Source organism: Littorina saxatilis, linkage group LG14 (genome assembly GCF_037325665.1).
Source record: "Littorina saxatilis isolate snail1 linkage group LG14, US_GU_Lsax_2.0, whole genome shotgun sequence".
Lineage (NCBI taxonomy): Eukaryota > Metazoa > Mollusca > Gastropoda > Littorinimorpha > Littorinidae > Littorina > Littorina saxatilis.
In genome coordinates this window covers 40,714,260-40,732,490 of record NC_090258.1, presented here as the reverse complement: position 1 = coordinate 40,732,490, position 18,231 = coordinate 40,714,260, and the positions used below count along the sequence as shown (strand labels likewise).

Below are 18,231 nucleotides of genomic sequence, written 5' to 3'. Positions count from 1 at the left end.
AGGATGAGACTGGGATGAGCAACGCTCATCAACGGGTCTGAACTGTCTTAAGCTACACCTAACAAGAACAACTACACAACGACCAAGAACACTACGCATACAATTCTGAACCGCGTACACCTTTTGGTGTTTCCTGGTTCCTGTTTGACCCAGAGCTTCCCAAACAGCGTCCCACAATTGAAAGGTGTATAACTGGCGACGTACAAGACATGTGGAGCTAGTATCAAATAGCCCACGCTCAAGGCCGGCAGACAACTCTTTCAGTGGAGATAAGTTGCTTTGAAAGGGAGATAATCACACATTCCCAAATCATTTGGACTGTGTAGTCTAAAGCTTGATCCTAAGAAGGGGTAAGAACAAACAGCACAACTCAAAAAAGAGTAAAAAACAGATAGTTTAATGGAAACGAACGACAACAACGAACTCTAGAATAACAAACATTTAGTGACTGACAACAACACCTACACTCTAGAAGTAGAATAACAAACATTTAGTGACTGACAACAACGAACTCTAGAATATAACAAGCATTTAGTGACTGACAACAACACACTCTAGAATAACAAACATTTAGTTACTAAGTACAACCTAGGGGTTCAAGACAATTAGCAACAAGGTCTGAGCTGTCTTCAAGACAATTAGCAACAAGGTCTGATCTGTCTTTAAGAACAAACTTGCATTACATACACACTAGCTTAACCAACAATTCTTAATCAAGAGTCATGCAGCGGATACCGCATCTATATATATATATATATATATATATATATACGACTAGTGTCTGTCTGTCTGTCTGTCTGTCTGTTCGCGATGCACGGCTAAAGTTCTCGGTGGATCTTTTTTCAAATTTGGACACCGTATTCAGCTACACCCCGGACACAACCTCATCGATGAGATATTTCAACACGTGCTCTCAGCGCGCAGCGCTGTGCGCGCTGAACCGATTTTTTTTTTTTTTTTTGGTCAGGATCCACTACCAGTAACTCTTCCTTATCTTCTCCAGTGTTTTCAGCCGCGATTATCTCCCTTCCTCCGTGTGGAGTCAATCCATATTCCCGTTACTACGTTACTATTTTTAGAAGGTCACTGCACGTTACTATTTTTAGAAGGTCTCCAGTGTTTTGCGCGTTTATCTCCTTTCCTTTGTGCGCCGGCGTACACCCGGCAAAGCCAGGTCCCAGGCGCAGCCTGGTATTCGGCTCTACTTCTTCCCGGCGAAGCCTGTACCCGGCGAAGCGGGTAATCATCTAGTTCCTTTAATACATTTCTTTGCAAATAAGTACACCAGAAACAAACGTTTGGAAATCTCTGAAAATAAAACGCCAGAATGTGTTAAAAACATTCACAAATAAGAACGTCTGTGGCTGGATAAAAAGCAAAAAGAAACACTGATTTCAACAGAAAAAGCAAGCAATGAACTAGAAAATGAACAATAAAACAGTGTTGTTCCCAGATTAAGAGGACAATAGCATGATCTAGATCAGCACTTTTCAGGACGTGTACATAGGAACGAGTACGTGTAGCGTCATCAAATCTAGTTTTTACGTCACGCATTTGCCAAGATCTGCAGTCTTGGTGGGAGCAAAACAACGTATTTATATGTATTTTTCTAGAAAACTGTAAACACCACTATAAGCATTATGCTTGTTGTTGTTTACTCTATATGCGTTTTTTTTGTAAATAATGCACAAACGTTGAATAAAACAGTTTAAACCAAAAAAACGTATGCATTTGTAACATTTTTTACACGTACACGTACAGGTCTTTGCTACACGTTCGACCATCTAGAACACTGTAATTCTCAGCTGGACCTGAACGGAAAATACGGATAGGTACAAATGTCTTAGCTCTGGAGAAACAAAAGTTCAGTTCGAAAAAGTCAGTCAAAACTATGGGACAGCCGAGCGGCCAGGAGTAAGAATTAGAACAACGTGTCAAATCAAAAACATATGTATCAATGACCCTTAAGACCGAGGCCTGAGGAGAAGAACACTGAATTAACAAACGAATGAACGTTGAAAACGACGTTAAACACCAAATAAAGAAAGAAAAGAAAGAAACGAATGAACTAACATTGAACTAGCATTGTCTTTCAGAACAAGTTGGAAATGAGAACGCCATACTCTACCCCATTGTCTATATCTGTGTTCTTTTTTGATCAAGAACAATAATCATCACACCACTTTATTATCCATTAAATTGGAAAATTAATCTTCCACCAATCCAACATGCGTGTCAAAGATGATAAAACACACATTTTGATAAAAAAAACAAATGAAGGTGACCAATAAGACAAAGGCACACAAAATATACGTTCTTATCTATTCTTTATCTCTAAGTATCATCTTATATTAATATATAACATGACAATACTACATACATGAGATCATAATTCTTTTATCAAAATCAAATATGTAGAGGTAACACGTCAAGTCTCCGTGGATCTTAAAAATAATGGTCGAAGTTCGCGTATCATGAAAAATGCGAGCCTCAATAATGCACAATAATTAACATCTCAATATTACAAGGACCTGTGTTTTAATTATAAGAATTTATAGAGAAAGTAATCACACAAAGAATATCACAAGATTAGATATTGTATTTCGCACTCCCTTGCTAATATGAATTAACACACATGCGCGCGCATACACACACACACACACACACGCACACGCACACACACACACACACACACACACACACACACATGCACACAATCACACACAGTTTATTTGAACGTGATCCGAAAACTTGCTTTTTGAAAGTGTAGGAGTGCATGGTTGTAAAGAAAAGAACCAATTCATTTTTTTGGTAGTCTCGCTAAACCATAAGGTGTAGACATAGATTTGACCATGTAGGGTAAAAATTAAAAAAAAAACAAAAAAAAAAACCATAGTACATTTTCAACTGTCGACAGTTTTCAACGCATAACTTGACGACAGGTGTATTGTACTGCTTGAACACTTCCTTTTTCTATAATTATATACTGTATCAGAAAAACAAACAAAAAAATGGTCGTGTAAACTGTCACAGCAAGAGTTATGTCGCGAGTGACACATTTCTCAACAAGTGACAGTGGAGAACGATTTCCACTCGACAGAAAATACACATCAAGCTGCGCTTCTTCTGCTCTTCAATTCCATTGTACAAACAATGTGAAACACATTTCGAGAACTTCAGCACACAAAACTGGTTAAGGTGAATGAAACAATTTAAATTAATGTCATTTGGGACGGACTGAAATGACTGAAATGTCACCTTTTTCATTGTCTTAACTACGCTCCAGCGACACCTTTCAAACGGCTATTATCTTTTTTTTTAAACAAAACAAAACACCCACCAAACGACATACTAAGCAGACAATAAACACCACTGTGTGCCATTAAACTAACTTAATAAAACACGGTAACTGTCAATGACAGCCTGTCATGAACCCATAAGCCGTGTTATGAAAGGTTTTCATTGTGTTAAATACGCCCAAGCAACACCTTTCAAACGGCTATTTGCTTCTTTTAGAATACAACCCCCCCCCTCCCCCCTAAACTGCAGACCAAGTGGACAAACACAACTGTTTGACATTAAACTAACTTGATAAACAAGTCGCGTAAGGCGAAAATACAACATTTAGTCAAGCTGTCGAACTCACAGAATGAAACTGAACGCAATGCAATTTTTCAGCAAGACCGTATGTACTCGTAGCATCGTCAGACCCCCTACGGGTTAGGGGGAAGAATTTACCAGATGCTCCCCAGCATGTCGTAATAGGCGACTAACGGATTCTGTTTCTCCTTTTACCCTTGTTAAGTGTTTCTTGTGTAGAATATAGTCAATGTTTGTAAAGATTTTAGTCAAGCAGTATGTAAGAAATGTTAAGTCCTTTGTACTGGAAACTTGCATTCTCCCAGTAAGGTCATATATTGTACTACGTTGCAAGCCCCTGGAGCAATTTTTTGATTAGTACTTTTGTGAACACGAAACAATTAACAAGTGGCTCTATCCCATCCCCCCCCCCCCCTTTCCCCGTCGTGATATAACCTTGAACGGTTGAAAACGACGTTAAACACCAAATAAAGCAGCATCGTCAGTCCACCGCTCGTGGCAAAGGCAGTGAAATTGACAAGAAGAGCGGGGTAGTAGTTGCGCTGAGAAGGATAGCACACTTCTCTGTACCTCTCTTCGTTTTAACTTTCTGAGCGTGTTTTTAATCCAAACATATCATATCTATATGTTTTTGGAATCAGGAACCGACAAGGAATAAGGTGAAAGTGTTACTAAATTGATTTCGAAAATTTAATTTTGATCATAATTGTTATATATTTAATTTTCAGAGCTTGTTTTTAATCCAAATATAACATATTTATATGTTTTTGGAATCGGCAAATGATGGAGAATAAAATGAACGTAAATTTGGATAGTTTTATAAAAGAAAAATGGTTTTTTTACAATTTTCAGATTTTTAATGACCAAAGCCGTTAATTAATTTTTAAGCCACCAAGCTCAAATCCAATACCGAAGTCCGGCCTTTATCGAAGATTGCTTGGCCAAAATTGCAATCAATTTGATTGAAAAATAAGGGTGTGACAGTGCCGCCTCAACTTTTACAAAAAAGCCGGATATGACGTCATCAAAAGTATTTATCGAAAAAAAGAAAAAAACATCCGGGGATATCATTCCCAGGAACTCTCATGTCAAATTTCATAAAGATCGGTGCAGTAGTTTAGTTTGAATCGCTGTACACACACACACGCACAGACAGACAGACACACAGACACACACACACACACACACACACACATACACACACACACACACACACACACACACACACACAAACACACACACACACACACACACACACACACACACACACACATACTCCACGACTCTCGTCTCGATTCCCCCTCTATGTGAAAACATTTAGTCAAAACTTTACTAAATGTAAAACAAGTCGCGTAAGGCGAAAATACAACATTTAGTCAAGTAGCTGTCGAACTCACAGAATGAAACTGAACGCAATGCAACGCAGCAAGACCGTATACTCGTAGCATCGTCAGTCCACCGCTCATGGCAAAGGCAGTGAAATTTACAAGAAGAGCGGGGTAGTAGTTGCGCTGAGAAGGATAGCACGCTTTTCTGTACCTCTCTTCGTTTTAACTTTCTGAGCGTGTTTTCAATCCAAACATATCATATCTATATGTTTTTGGAATCAGGAACCGACAAGGAATAAGATGAAAGTGTTTTTAAATTGATTTCGAAAATTTAATTTTGATAATAATTTTTATATATTTAATTTTCAGAGCTTGTTTTTAATCCAAATATAACATATTTATATGTTTTTGGAATCGGCAAATGATGGAGAATAAAATGAACGTAAATTTGGATAGTTTTATAAAAGAAAAATGGTTTTTTTACAATTTTCAGATTTTTAATGACCAAAGTCATAAATTAAATTTTAAGCCACCAAGCTGAAATGCAATACCGAAGTCCGGGCTTCGTCGAACATTACTTAACCAAAATTTCAACCAATTTGGTTAAAAAATGAGGGCGTGACAGAGCCGCCTCAACTTTCACGAAAAGCCGGATATGACGTCATCAAAGACATTTATCAAAAAAATGAAAAAAACGTATGGGGATATCATACCCAGGAACTCTCATGTCAAATTTCATAAAGATCGGTCCAGTAGTTTGGTCTGAATCGCTCTACACGCACGCACGCACACACACACACACACACACACACACATACACACACACATACACCACGACCCTCGTCTCGATTCCCCCCTCTATGTTAAAACATTTAGTCATAACTTGACTAAATGTAAAAAGAACCAAGTTAACTGTTAGAAACAAAAAAACAATAAAGGTAGGTTGTTGGAACGTTTGTTATTTCTTTCTTTATTTGGTGTTTAACGTCGTTTTCAACCGTTCAATGTTATATCGCGACGGGGAAAGGGGGGAGATGGGAAACGTTTGTTATAACAAACGTTTGTTATAACAAACGTTCCAACAACCTACCTTTCTTGTTTTTTTATTCTGAATTTTGGAACGTTGGCAGTCTCTTTGTTTTTTTATATTTAGTCAAGTTTTGACTAAATATTTTAACATCGAGGGGGAATCGAAACGAGGGTCGTGGTGTATGTGCGTGCGTGCGTGTGTGTGTGTGTGTGTGTAGAGCGATTCAGACTAAACTACTCGACCGATCTTTATGAAATTTGACATGAGAGTTCCTGGGTATGAAATCCCCGAACGTTTTTTTCATTTTTTTGATAAATGTCCTTGATGACGTCATATCCGGTTTTTCGTGAAAGTTGAGGCGGCACTGTCACGCCCTCATTTTTCAACCAAATTGGTTGAAATTTTGGTCAAGTAATCTTCGACGAAGCCCGGGGTTCGGTATTGCATTTCAGCTTGGTGGCTTAAAAATTAATTAATGACTTTGGTCATTAAAAATCTGAAAATTGTAAAAAAAAATAAAAATTTATAAAACGATCCAAATTTACGTTTATCTTATTCTCCATCATTTGCTGATTCCAAAAACATATAAATATGTTATATTCGGATTAAAAACAAGCTCTGAAAATTAAATATATAAAAATTATTATCAAAATTAAATTGTCGAAATCAATTTAAAAACACTTTCATCTTATTCCTTGTCAGTTCCTGATTCCAAAAACATATAGATATGATATGTTTGGATTAAAAACACGCTCAGAAAGTTAAAACAAAGAGAGGTACAGAAAAGCGTGCTATCCTTCTTACCGCAACTACTACCCCGCTCTTCTTGTCAATTTCACTGCCTTTGCCATGAGCGGTGGCCTGACGATGCTACGAGTAAAATGGCATTGCGTTTCATTCTGTGAGTTCGACAGCTACTTGACTAAATATTGTATTTTCGCCTTACGCGACTTGTTGGATTTTGTTTAAAAGTCACCCTTGCATGAACCCATTAGCCGTGTGATGACAGATTGACAACACACAGCTGCTGTACTACATTCCCCACTTTCATTCTTTGTGTCTCAATGCTATGTAAAAATGTAGTTAAAAAAAGTACTGGTTTTTATATTTTGAATGTTTTTGTTTTTTTATTTTTACCCTACATGGTCAAATCTATGTCTACATCTTATATGGTTTTGCAAAATTACAAAAAAACTTAATTGGTTCGTTTATTTACAACCATACACTTTCAAAAAGCAAAGTGTTTGAATCACGTTCAAACAAATTTGGTGTGTGTGTATTCGCAGGTGCAGTCACACAGACTTAATTACCAACAATTATGCTACGGTTTGTTTGTTTGTTTGCTTAAAGGCACAGTAAGCCTCCCGTAAACCATCACAGATACGGTCAGGCTTTTACACACAGAACAAACACCCTTCCATTTGAACGCTCACCAAACGGGAACATCCCAGGTGGCCTACGTGAAGAGCGAGCAATTTTCAAAGAATTTATTTTTGCGTGGTTTATCTTACCCCTGAGCCATCGTGAACCCGTGTGATCCAGTTTCCCTTTTTCACAATGTAGTCGTCAGTTAGTCATTTGAATGCGGCTCGATGTGAGTTTATTTACAATAGCACGTGTTTATGCACGAAACAAACGGCTGTGGTTCACAAGAACTCTAGCGATGGCTTTTGACTGTTGAGAGGAACGGCGATATGCATAAACCGTCGTCTGCTACGACCCTTGCGTGACCCTGCTTCCGGGCTTTTCTTTTTTCAAACTTTCACAACTTCGAATTGTACTGATCTTGTCTTGATGAAAAAAGAATTCTTTTATGATTAAAGAATGTTTGTGTAACAAGCTGTCAATTTATTATTTAGATTTTAAAAGTTAGGTCTAGCGCAAAAACGCACCACTGTCCAAAAACATTTTCATAATCATCGATTCACGGCTATCGCCAGTTTACATCGATAGAATGAGACCCGAAGGGAAGTAACTCATGTTTGACCTGAGTTCAGGATGGGTCCAAAAAGTGTTCGAGACAATCTGCAAAATTAATTCTTTAAAAATTGCTCGCTCTTTACGTAGGGCACCTAGGATGTTCCCGTTAGGTGAGCGTTCAAATGGAAGGGTGTTTGTACTGTGTGTAAAAGCCTGACAGTATCTGTGATGGTTTACGGGAGGCTTACTGTCCGGGCGTGATTTCCGGTATCATAACAGCCGTCCAGCACCAAAACGAGGCGCCATTGTTGTTGAGGACCAAGTCCACGAAAATAAATTCTTTGAAAATTTCTCACGCTCGACAGAAAGCAGCCAGGATGTTCCCCTTCGGTGAGCGTTCAAATGGAAGTATGCTTGTACTGTATGTAGACGCTCGGGGAGCTCTGTGATGGTTTACGGGAGGCTTACTGTGCCTTTAACGCCCAGCCGACCACAAAGGGCCATATGAGGGCGGTGCTGCTTTGACATATAACGTGGGCCACACACAAGACAGAAGTCGCAGCATAGGCTTCATGTCTCACCCAGTCACATTATTCTGACACCGGACCAACCAGTCCCAGCACTAACCCCATAATGCCAGACGCCAGGCGGAGCAGCCATTAGATTGCCAATTTTAAAGTCTTAGGTATGACCCGGCCGGGGTTCGAACCCACGACCTCCCGATCACGGGGCGGACGCCTTACCACTAGGCCAACCGTGCCGGTGTAACACGAAATTTTTACTCCACGAAAAATTAACTTCCGAGTAAATATTTCGTACGAAATTCTTACTCTGAGTACACTTTTCGTACGAGAAAAGAACTCCACAAGGCACGAAAAAATTACTCCCTCCACTAAATTTGTACTCCCCATTTTTATATTTAGTCAAGTTTTGACTAAATATTTTAACATCGAGGGGGAATCGAAACGAGGGTCGTGGTGTATGTGCGTGTGTGCGTGCGTGTGTGCGTGTGTGTGTGTGTGTGTAGAGCGATTCAGACTAAACTACTGGACCGATCTTTATGAAATTTGACATGAGAGTTCCTGGGTATGAAATCCCCGAATGTTTTTTTCATTTTTTTGATAAATGTCTTTGATGACGTCATATCCGGCTTTTCGTGAAAGTTGAGGCGGCACTGTCACGCCCTCATTTTTCAACCAAATTGGTTGAAATTTTGGTCAAGTAATCTTCGACGAAGCCCGGACTTCGGTATTGCATTTCAGCTTGGTGGCTTAAAAATGAATTAATGACTTTGGTCATTAAAATCTGAAAATTGTAAAAAAAAATAAAAAATTATAAAACGATCCAAATTTACGTTTATCTTATTCTCCATCATTTGCTGATTCCAAAAACATATAAATATGTTATATTCGGATTAAAAACAAGCTCTGAAAATTAAATATATAAAAATTATTATCAAAATGTTTTATTCGAAATCAATTTAAAAACACTTTCATCTTATTCCTTGTCGGTTCCTGATTCCAAAAATATTAAAAGCTATTGTGTTTTCAGCGTAGCAATAGGGCCCGATATTTAGACGAGACAAGTATAATGCCGACGAGTCGAAGACGAGTCGCATTATACTTGTTCGAGTCTAAATATCGGACCCTATTGCTACGATGAAAACACAATAGCGTTTATATAGCTATTCTGACATTAAATTCTGTGTTAAAATCATGTTTTTGTCAGCAACAAGGACCAGAATGGTCCATGTCGCTGATTGCAGACGACGGTTCCCTTTCCGCATGATGAAGCCACGGAAATAACCGAACATTGAAAAACCCACGGACATGTATTATGGAGAAAACTCGAGATAACCGGATGTTTAGCATTACGTCAATATGCTAGGAATCATATGACGTCATGACGTATCATGCTTGCCTACGTATATTGTATGTTCGAAAGTCTGACTTCTGTTGGGAATTCGCGTGGTGAAGACTGCGGTAAATCTGTAGATGATAAGAGAACAAGGATTGTCTCAGAAGAAACGACTAAATGTTTCAGACCGGTAACTTCATTTTAACATTGCACTATACAATGGACGTTCTATGTGACAGGAGAGTTTGCTGATTTTGTGTTAAACATTGGAGAGATCGTCTGCTAGAATCAGAGATAGGTCGCTTCAGATTGCAGCTTCTGGAAATTTGCAAGGTTTGTTGCCTGTTAAAGAACTAGATTTTACACGTAATGTATGTCATGTACAGTAAGCAACAACAAAAACACACACAAAGCAAATGGCATCGTCTGTCGACTAGTCACAGAAACAAACCTGGCGAGGTATGCGTGTACTTTATACACGTGGAAGAAACCGGAACCATGCGTCTTTGTTATCGACAATATGCTTTTGGATATTGAGTAAAATGGCCGACTTCCGCCGCATTATGCTTTGATGATCGGAAGAGACCATCCAATCACAGCCCCCGAATTCCCCCACGTGTTCATCAGAATAGCTATATATAGATATGATATGTTTGGATTAAAAACACGCTCAGAAAGTTAAAACGAAGAGAGGTACAGAAAAGCGTGCTATCCTTCTCAGCGCAACGAATACCCCGCTCTTCTTGTCAATTCCACTGCGTTTGCCATGAGCGGTGGACTGACGATGCTACGAGTATACGGTTTTGCTGAAAAATGGCATTGCGTTCAGTTTCATTCTGTGAGTTCGACAGCTACTTGACTAAATATTGTATTTTCGCCTTACGCGACTTGTTACATTTAGTCAAGTTTTGACTAAATGTTTTAACGTAGAGGGGGGAATCGAGACGAGGGTCGTGGTGTATGTGCGTGCGTGTGTGTGTGTGCGTGTGTGTGTGTGTGTGTGTGTCTGTCTGTGTGTGTGTGTAGAGCGATTCAGACTAAACTACTGGACCGATCTTTATGAAATTTGATATGAGAGTTCCTGGGTATGAAATCCCCGAACGTTTTTTTTTCATTTTTTTGATAAATGTCTTTGATGACGTCATATCCGGCTTTTCGTGAAAGTTGAGGCGGCACTGTCACGCCCTCATTTTTCAACCAAATTGGTTGAAATTTTGGTCAAGTAATCTTCGACGAAGCCCAGACTTCGGTATTGCATTTCAGCTTGGTGGCTTAAAACTTAATTAATGACTTTGGTCATTAAAAATCTGAAAATTGTAAAAAAAAACTAAAAATTTATAAAACGATCCAAATTTACGTTCATCTTATTCTCCATCATTTTCTGATTCCAAAAACATATAAATATGTTATATTTGGATTAAAAACAAGCTCTGAAAATTAAATATATAAAAATTATTATCAAATTTAAATTGTCGAAATCAATTTAAAAACACTTTCATCTTATTCCTTGTCGGTTCCTGATTCCAAAAACATATAGATATGATATGTTTGGATTAAAAACACGCTCAGAAAGTTAAAACAAAGAGAGGTACAGAAAAGCGTGCTATTCTTCTTAGCGCAACTACTACCCCGCTCTTCTTGTCAATTTCACTGCCTTTGCCATGAGCGGTGGACTGACGATGCTACGAGTATACGGTCTTGCTGAAAAATGGCATTGCGTTCAGTTTCATTCTGTGAGTTCGACAGCTACTTGACTAAATGTTGTATTTTCGCCTTACGCGACTTGTTTTTACTTCCAGTAAAAATCTCGTACGCAAAAATGGGATGCGGGCGAAGGGATAATGCCAATAAGTGATCTCGCGCAAACGAATGTCGCGCTACCTCCTTCCACCCCTTCCACCACCAAGACTAACAGGGGACAAGGGAGTAAAAATTTCGTACACCTGGCATGGAAAGTTAAATTGCTCGTGTTGGGGTGAAGTAATTTATTCGTTATTTATTCGTCAGGGGAGTAACATTTTTGTACGAAATGTTTACTCGGAACTCACCTGTCTTGGGGAGTAATTTTCTCGTGCAATGGGGGAGTGCTTTTTTCGTAAAGGGAGTAATTTTTTCGTACGAAATGTTTACTCCGGAGTAAAAATCTCGTGGGAGTAATTTTCTCGTGTTAAACCGGTTCTCGCAACGGTAGGCAGAATGACAGGCAAGATACAAAGACAATTAGAACAAGTTTATACAGGCAGATAATAGATATGCATATTTAGTGACGGATAGATATATACATAGGCTGGCACATACAGAAGTGTTATGAGAGAGAGAGAGAGAGAGAGAGAGAGAGAGAGAGAGAGAGAGAGAGAGAGAGACAGAGACAGAGAGACAGAGAGAGAGAGTGAGAAAGAGAAAGAGAGAGAGAGAGAGAGGGAGAGAGAGACAGAGACAGAGAGAAAGAGAAAGAGAGAGAGAGGGAGAGAGAGAGACAGAGAGAGACAGAGAGAGACAGAGAGAGAAGAGAGACAGAGAGAGACAGAGAGAGAGACAGAGAGAGAGACAGACACAGAGAGAGAGAGACAGAGAGACAGACAGAGAGAGAGAGACAGAGAGAGAGACAGAGAGAGACAGACACAGAGAGAGAGAGAGAGAGACAGAGAGAGACAGACACAGAGAGAGAGAGAGAGAGAGAGAGAGAGAGAGAGAGAGAGAGAGAGAGAGAGAGAGACTTAGAACATTTTTAGACTTAGAACATTTTATTCACATAAAAGGTAGACATTTTAGGCCATAGGCTTAATCTTACAATGTGCCCTTTACATTCACACAAACACATATTCACGCGTGCGCCCGACTAGAATCATAGAAACATCAAGCATACAGTAATAATAAATGAGAAAAGTAGTAGAAAATACATGAATGGAACATCAATAAAGCAATTACAGAATGGAACATTAATTACGCAATCACATTTGCGCACTCACACGCAGACGCACAAGGAGGAACACATATAATACTAATAATAATATACACACAACTAAGTGCCATTCAACAAGCACACAGTGAGCCTACCAAGACAGGTAGATTTAGCATTATGTAGGCATGCAGCAGTCAATATTTCAGAGTAATAAAATAATTATAATTAACAAAGCTAGCTACAATACCGGCAGCGTAACTTATGAAGACCTCAGTATGTGTTTCCTGAGGGAGGTTTTGAATGCGTTCAATGAACGGCACGTTTGTACATTCGAAGGAAGAGAGTTCCACAGTGAAGGTCCCACAAAAGCAAAGCTAGTTTTGTATAGATCTATGCGAGTCCTTGGTAATATATATATAGATTTGTTTGACACATAGCGCTCGGAAGCTTTAGTCAAGAATGCATTTAGGTATGGTGGGGCCAGCTCATTGAGCGCCTTGTACATTAGAATTAAGATGTTGTAATCAAACTGCTGTTGAAGTGGAAGAATATTGGCTACCTTCAACTTTTCTGACGTGGACAGATAAGGATTGGTTACAATAAGCTTAGCACCTCTTCTGTGCAAGGAGTTTAGTTTTTTCATTATATTTTCACTGGCACCGCACCATACAGTGGAGGCATAATTAATATATGATAGACAGTGTGCCACGTAAAACATTTTCAGTCCCTCCTTGTCTACAAAGGGTTTTAGTTTAGATAGGAGATGGAGATTGCTTGACAGCTTTTTACAGATATTCTTAACGTGTATGTTCCACCAAAGCTCCTGGTCAACTTCAATTCCTAGTACTCTGTGTGATGAAACCTGTTCTATAGGATCTGAGTGCAGTTTTAAGTTGAGGAGAAGGGGCGCTCTCTGATGTTTCTGTCTAGATGTGACTACCATACTGCTGGATTTTTTGGGATGCAGGGTCATTTTGTTGTTACTACACCACTGTTCAACGTCGTTGATTCCCTGCTGAAGGTCAGCCTCCACTTGAACTATTTTTTTGGACGATGAGTGAAGAGAGCTATCATCAGCAAAAAGCTCACAAGATACATTTTTATTCGTAATATGCAAAGGTAGGTCGTTTATGAAGATACTAAATAAAAGTGGGCCAAGAATGGACCCCTGAGGAACTCCGCAATTTAGAACACCATCTTGTGAATATTGACCATTTAGATATACCCGCTGGGATCTGTTCGTGATGAACGATGCAAGCAACTTAACTGTATCACTGTTGTTTATATAAAACTTTAGTTTAGTTGTGAGAATATTGTGATCGACTGTTTCAAACGCTTTCCTCAGATCGAGGAAAACTGCACCAACTAATTTGGAATCGTTGATAGCCGACAGCCAGGTGTCACAGAGACGGACAAGAGCCGTGGAACAAGAATGAAACTTACGAAAACCAGATTGGAATTGGTAAAAAAGATCGTGGCTTTCCATGTGATGGATTACATGTTTATGGATATGCATCTCAAGAGGCTTAGAGAGCACCGATAGAACAGAGATAGGACGAAGGTTGTTGATGTCGCTAGAATCCGACGTCTTAGGAATAGGAATAACTTTAGCACATTTCCACTCCAGAGGGAAGACCTTTGTTTTAATACATAGATTGTACAAGAACGTCAGGGACTCTACTATATACGGAAGTGAAAGTTTTAGAAAGAAGGTACTAATAGTGTCTACGCCCACGGACTTTTTATTCTTGAGGTCAGATATATATTTCCCTACTTCATGAACTGCCAGTGCAGGGATAGGGCTCTGGTCAGCGGACCGCAGCCGGTCACTACAGAAACTCTCAAGGAGAGAGTTAGAGAACTCGTTTAGTGTGGCTATAGAATTAGATTGGGTAAGGAGGGACGCGGCGGACAAGAAGTGGTTGTTAAGCGTGTCTGGCGATTCCACGACCGAGGGCGCTAAAGACGGCTTACGCTGCTTATGCGTAACCTCGTTCATGGCACGCCAGAGGTGCGCTGTATCACAATTATTCGAAATCATCTGTTCGAAATACCTACGTTTCGAATTTTTCACTAAAACACTGATTTTGTTCCTCTGAAGTTTGTACTCGTTAGTGTTTTTGTCCTTCTTAAGCGTGTCCCTAATTTTCATAGCCTCCATTATTTCAGCTGTAATCCACCCAGGCTGCGCCTTTTGTTTAACTCTCCTCCTTCGAATGGGGGCATGCTTGTCCACAATAGGCATAAACAAGCTTTGCCACAAGGATAAGGCATCGTCAGAATTATCACAATTATGTACAGGAGAAAAGTTGACATGACTCAAATCATATAAAAAGGAAGTTTCATTAAAGTTCTTAGTTGAGCGGTACTCAAAGGTGGTATGCTCGCCCTTGGCACGCTTCCGTGGTCTCCATGACAACGTGCACATGATGGGACTGTGGTCACTGAGACTGACATCAGAGAGCCGGACGTTAGACACCCTGTTTACATTATTGGTATAGATATGATCTAGTAGGGTGGAGGAGGTGGGAGTAACTCGCGTAGGCTGCTGCACCAGTTGTTGCAGTCCAAATAAATTGCAAGTTGACTCCCAGGATGTGTGTGTTTTAAAAAGATCAATGTTGAAATCCCCTAAAAGAATATAGTCAGATTTTGGATTTGCCGCAGTGACCAAGTCCATCATGTGCACAAAGTCATCATACCAGGCATAATTATAAGAGGGATTTCTGTACAAGATACAGATAAGTATGGTAGAGTCTTTAGCACTACGCTTTAGCTGAACCCACATGCTCTCCACTCCCCCGGTCTCTAGAGAGAGAGAGAGAGAGCGTACTTGCAGACAGATGGACAAACAGAGATGCAGAATCTGTCAATCTGTCTACCCTAGCATAAATGTCGGTAAGTTTGTAAGTCTCTGTGTGGCTGTACGTGCGTTCACCACATCTAAATACATATATCTGCACAGGCAGACAGTCAGAATGACCTAAAAGCAAAATCTGTTGAGAATTTCATGAACTTTTAGACAGACAGAACAACAAACACACACAGGTAGACATGCAGCCAGGCAGACATACTAGTATATAGAGAGACTAATGCAGACAACGTTTACCATAGACAGACAGACAGACAGACAGACAGCTAGCCTAGGCAAGCACGCAGACAGGCAGCCTTGCAGACACATCAGTAGCGAGGTATACAGACAGACAGACAGACAGACAGACGGGCAAGATTGCAGAAAGGCATTCTTGCAGTGACATCTGTAGCACGGTATACAAACACCATACATAAAGACAGACAGACAGACAGACAGACAGACAGACACACACACACACACACACACACACACACACACACACCTCCCGAGACATCATACCTCCTTCTCCTCGTGGCCTGCCGACGGGGACTCCACTATGTCACAGTGCTGACCGCCCTGCAGTCCTGGGCGACCCCCACCCGCTCCATCCCCAGTCTCATTGAAAACCACGTCATCATCTCCCTGCCACGTCATATCACGATGGGTTGTGGCCAAAAACGACAACGTCAGATTGCTACCCAGCGGAGAGCTAGTGCTGTGAGCGCCTTGCCCATCAGAGCCGTTGTCAGGGAGACGGGCGGTGGGGGCGAGGGCAGTGTGGTTGACCATGCAGACGATGACCATAGAGAAGGACACGCGCTGGAAGAACACGACGGCGTTGCCCATCATGATCATGTAGGCCAGGATGAAGCGTGACGACCGCCATTTTGGAGGACCTGCAGATCAAAGGGATGAGAACGTGAACATGTTGACCTTCGTTTGTTTGAAGATTGATATTAGTTGGGAAAAGTCGAGAGAGTGATAGAGTTTTTCGTTATATTGCATTTCAGGAATATTTTGGTCGTTCCCTTGGGTGGACGTTATAGCCAGGTTCAACTGTACTTTGTTTTGCTGGGGGTTTCACTGTGCCACCTGATGGATATACAATACAATACAATACAATACAATACAATACAATACAATACAATACAATACAATACAATACAATACAATACAATACAATACAATACAATAATCTTTATTCATCTCTAAAAGAGAAATTACAAGCTTGACTGTGTGTCTGTAAAATCAATCAATTAATCAATCAATCAACCATGCATGTAGTAACATTCACATCGCATATTCACATCATATCGTTACGATCTACACCAACACGCCACCTTTGTTGAAACAACAAAATCCCATTTAAGACCACTCAGGGACAGTGGTTGCAAGGTCACCTGCACTCAGCGAGTATGTTATACAGGCCTTGACATTAACTTTTCTGACAACTTGCCCTGTCGGGCAAGTACACATCAAAACTACTTGCCCCATTTTTTTTATTTACTTGCCACAATAAACTAAATAGAGAATGAGATATAAAACAATAAAACGGAGTAACGCAAACATTCCAAAATGAAACCATTAATATGTTGTGCAAAAAGCCTGAGAGACTGGAGAAATCAGAATGCTACAAGACGAAGTAGTACAACTAATTAAAAACAAGAGGCGAAGCCTTCAAGGCTCACGTAAGAAATCGACAAACAGTAACACAAACTCAATCACTCCGTCACACATACACACATACACACACACACACACACACACACACACACACAGTAAGCATAGGTGCATTTAGGAACCTACGCTAACATGATGGCGCGAGCTTCCATTCAAATTTAGCTTAGGCAACGAAGGTTCGATGACGTCATCCAATAGTCACATCCACAGAAGGAAATGTACAAAGGCTGAACGTAGCCCATTTTAGCTCGACTTATTAGACAGATATGCTTGAGGAGAATGATAATAACAAAGTTATTACCAGAATGCAGACCTCAATGATCGTAAGAACGCACAATTTATTGTTTTCTGATGGTTATAACCGGAAGTATCTTTCGATAATGGGGCAGACAACGCCTGTAAACCCTTCGAGGCTTACTTCCCTTCTATTGTCGTTAGTTTCGATAGCTCTTCATTGATTGGCTCTTAGCCGTGACCTAAACCAATGAGAAGCCGCGTTAGATTAAAGAAATGTCACCAAATCGGAAATTCCTGAATGGGGTGAATACATGAACGGTTAGCAGAAGCGATCGATAACATTGGGGGAAACATTGGAAGAGTCTTGTTCTTCGGAAGTTTGGTCCTTTACGCCAAGGTATTTGAATACATTTTAATTTTCACTGACATATTGTCACTTGCCCCGTCGGGCAGCTGGTCATAAGGTTTACTTGCCCGACAGGTTCAAACGCTTGCCCCGGGCTGTCGGGCATTCGTTATTGTCGAGTCCTTGGCACTATGTCAACAATCCCACCGCAACCGGTAAAAGTGCAAATACAGCATGTGTTGACATACCCGGCTGCTCCACAAAACATGCTTCGCCCTGTCAGTTCACCCTCAATCAGCCTCCTCACCTTGTTTTCAGTACAAAAGCTTGTCTCTCCCCTTCCCCTTATTCAGTTCCTATTCACCCAACGTTCCCAACCGCCATCACACGTTCCACCCTACCTACCCACCACCTTACTATAGCCCCGATCCACATGTAGGTCATTGTCGCGTCAAACAGGATACTTTCTAAAGACGG

General features: G+C 40.3%; 1 protein-coding gene across 1 annotated transcript in view; it reads right to left on the bottom strand.

The window, feature by feature from the left end:
* The window catches only part of LOC138947778 (sialin-like), a 76,125-nt gene that overhangs the window by 55,691 nt on the left and 2,203 nt on the right, over positions 1 to 18,231 (bottom strand). The window contains exon 2 of the mRNA XM_070319342.1: positions 16,011 to 16,387. Coding sequence (XP_070175443.1) covers positions 16,011 to 16,387 — 377 coding nt within the window. The remainder of the gene's footprint in view (positions 1 to 16,010; positions 16,388 to 18,231) is intronic.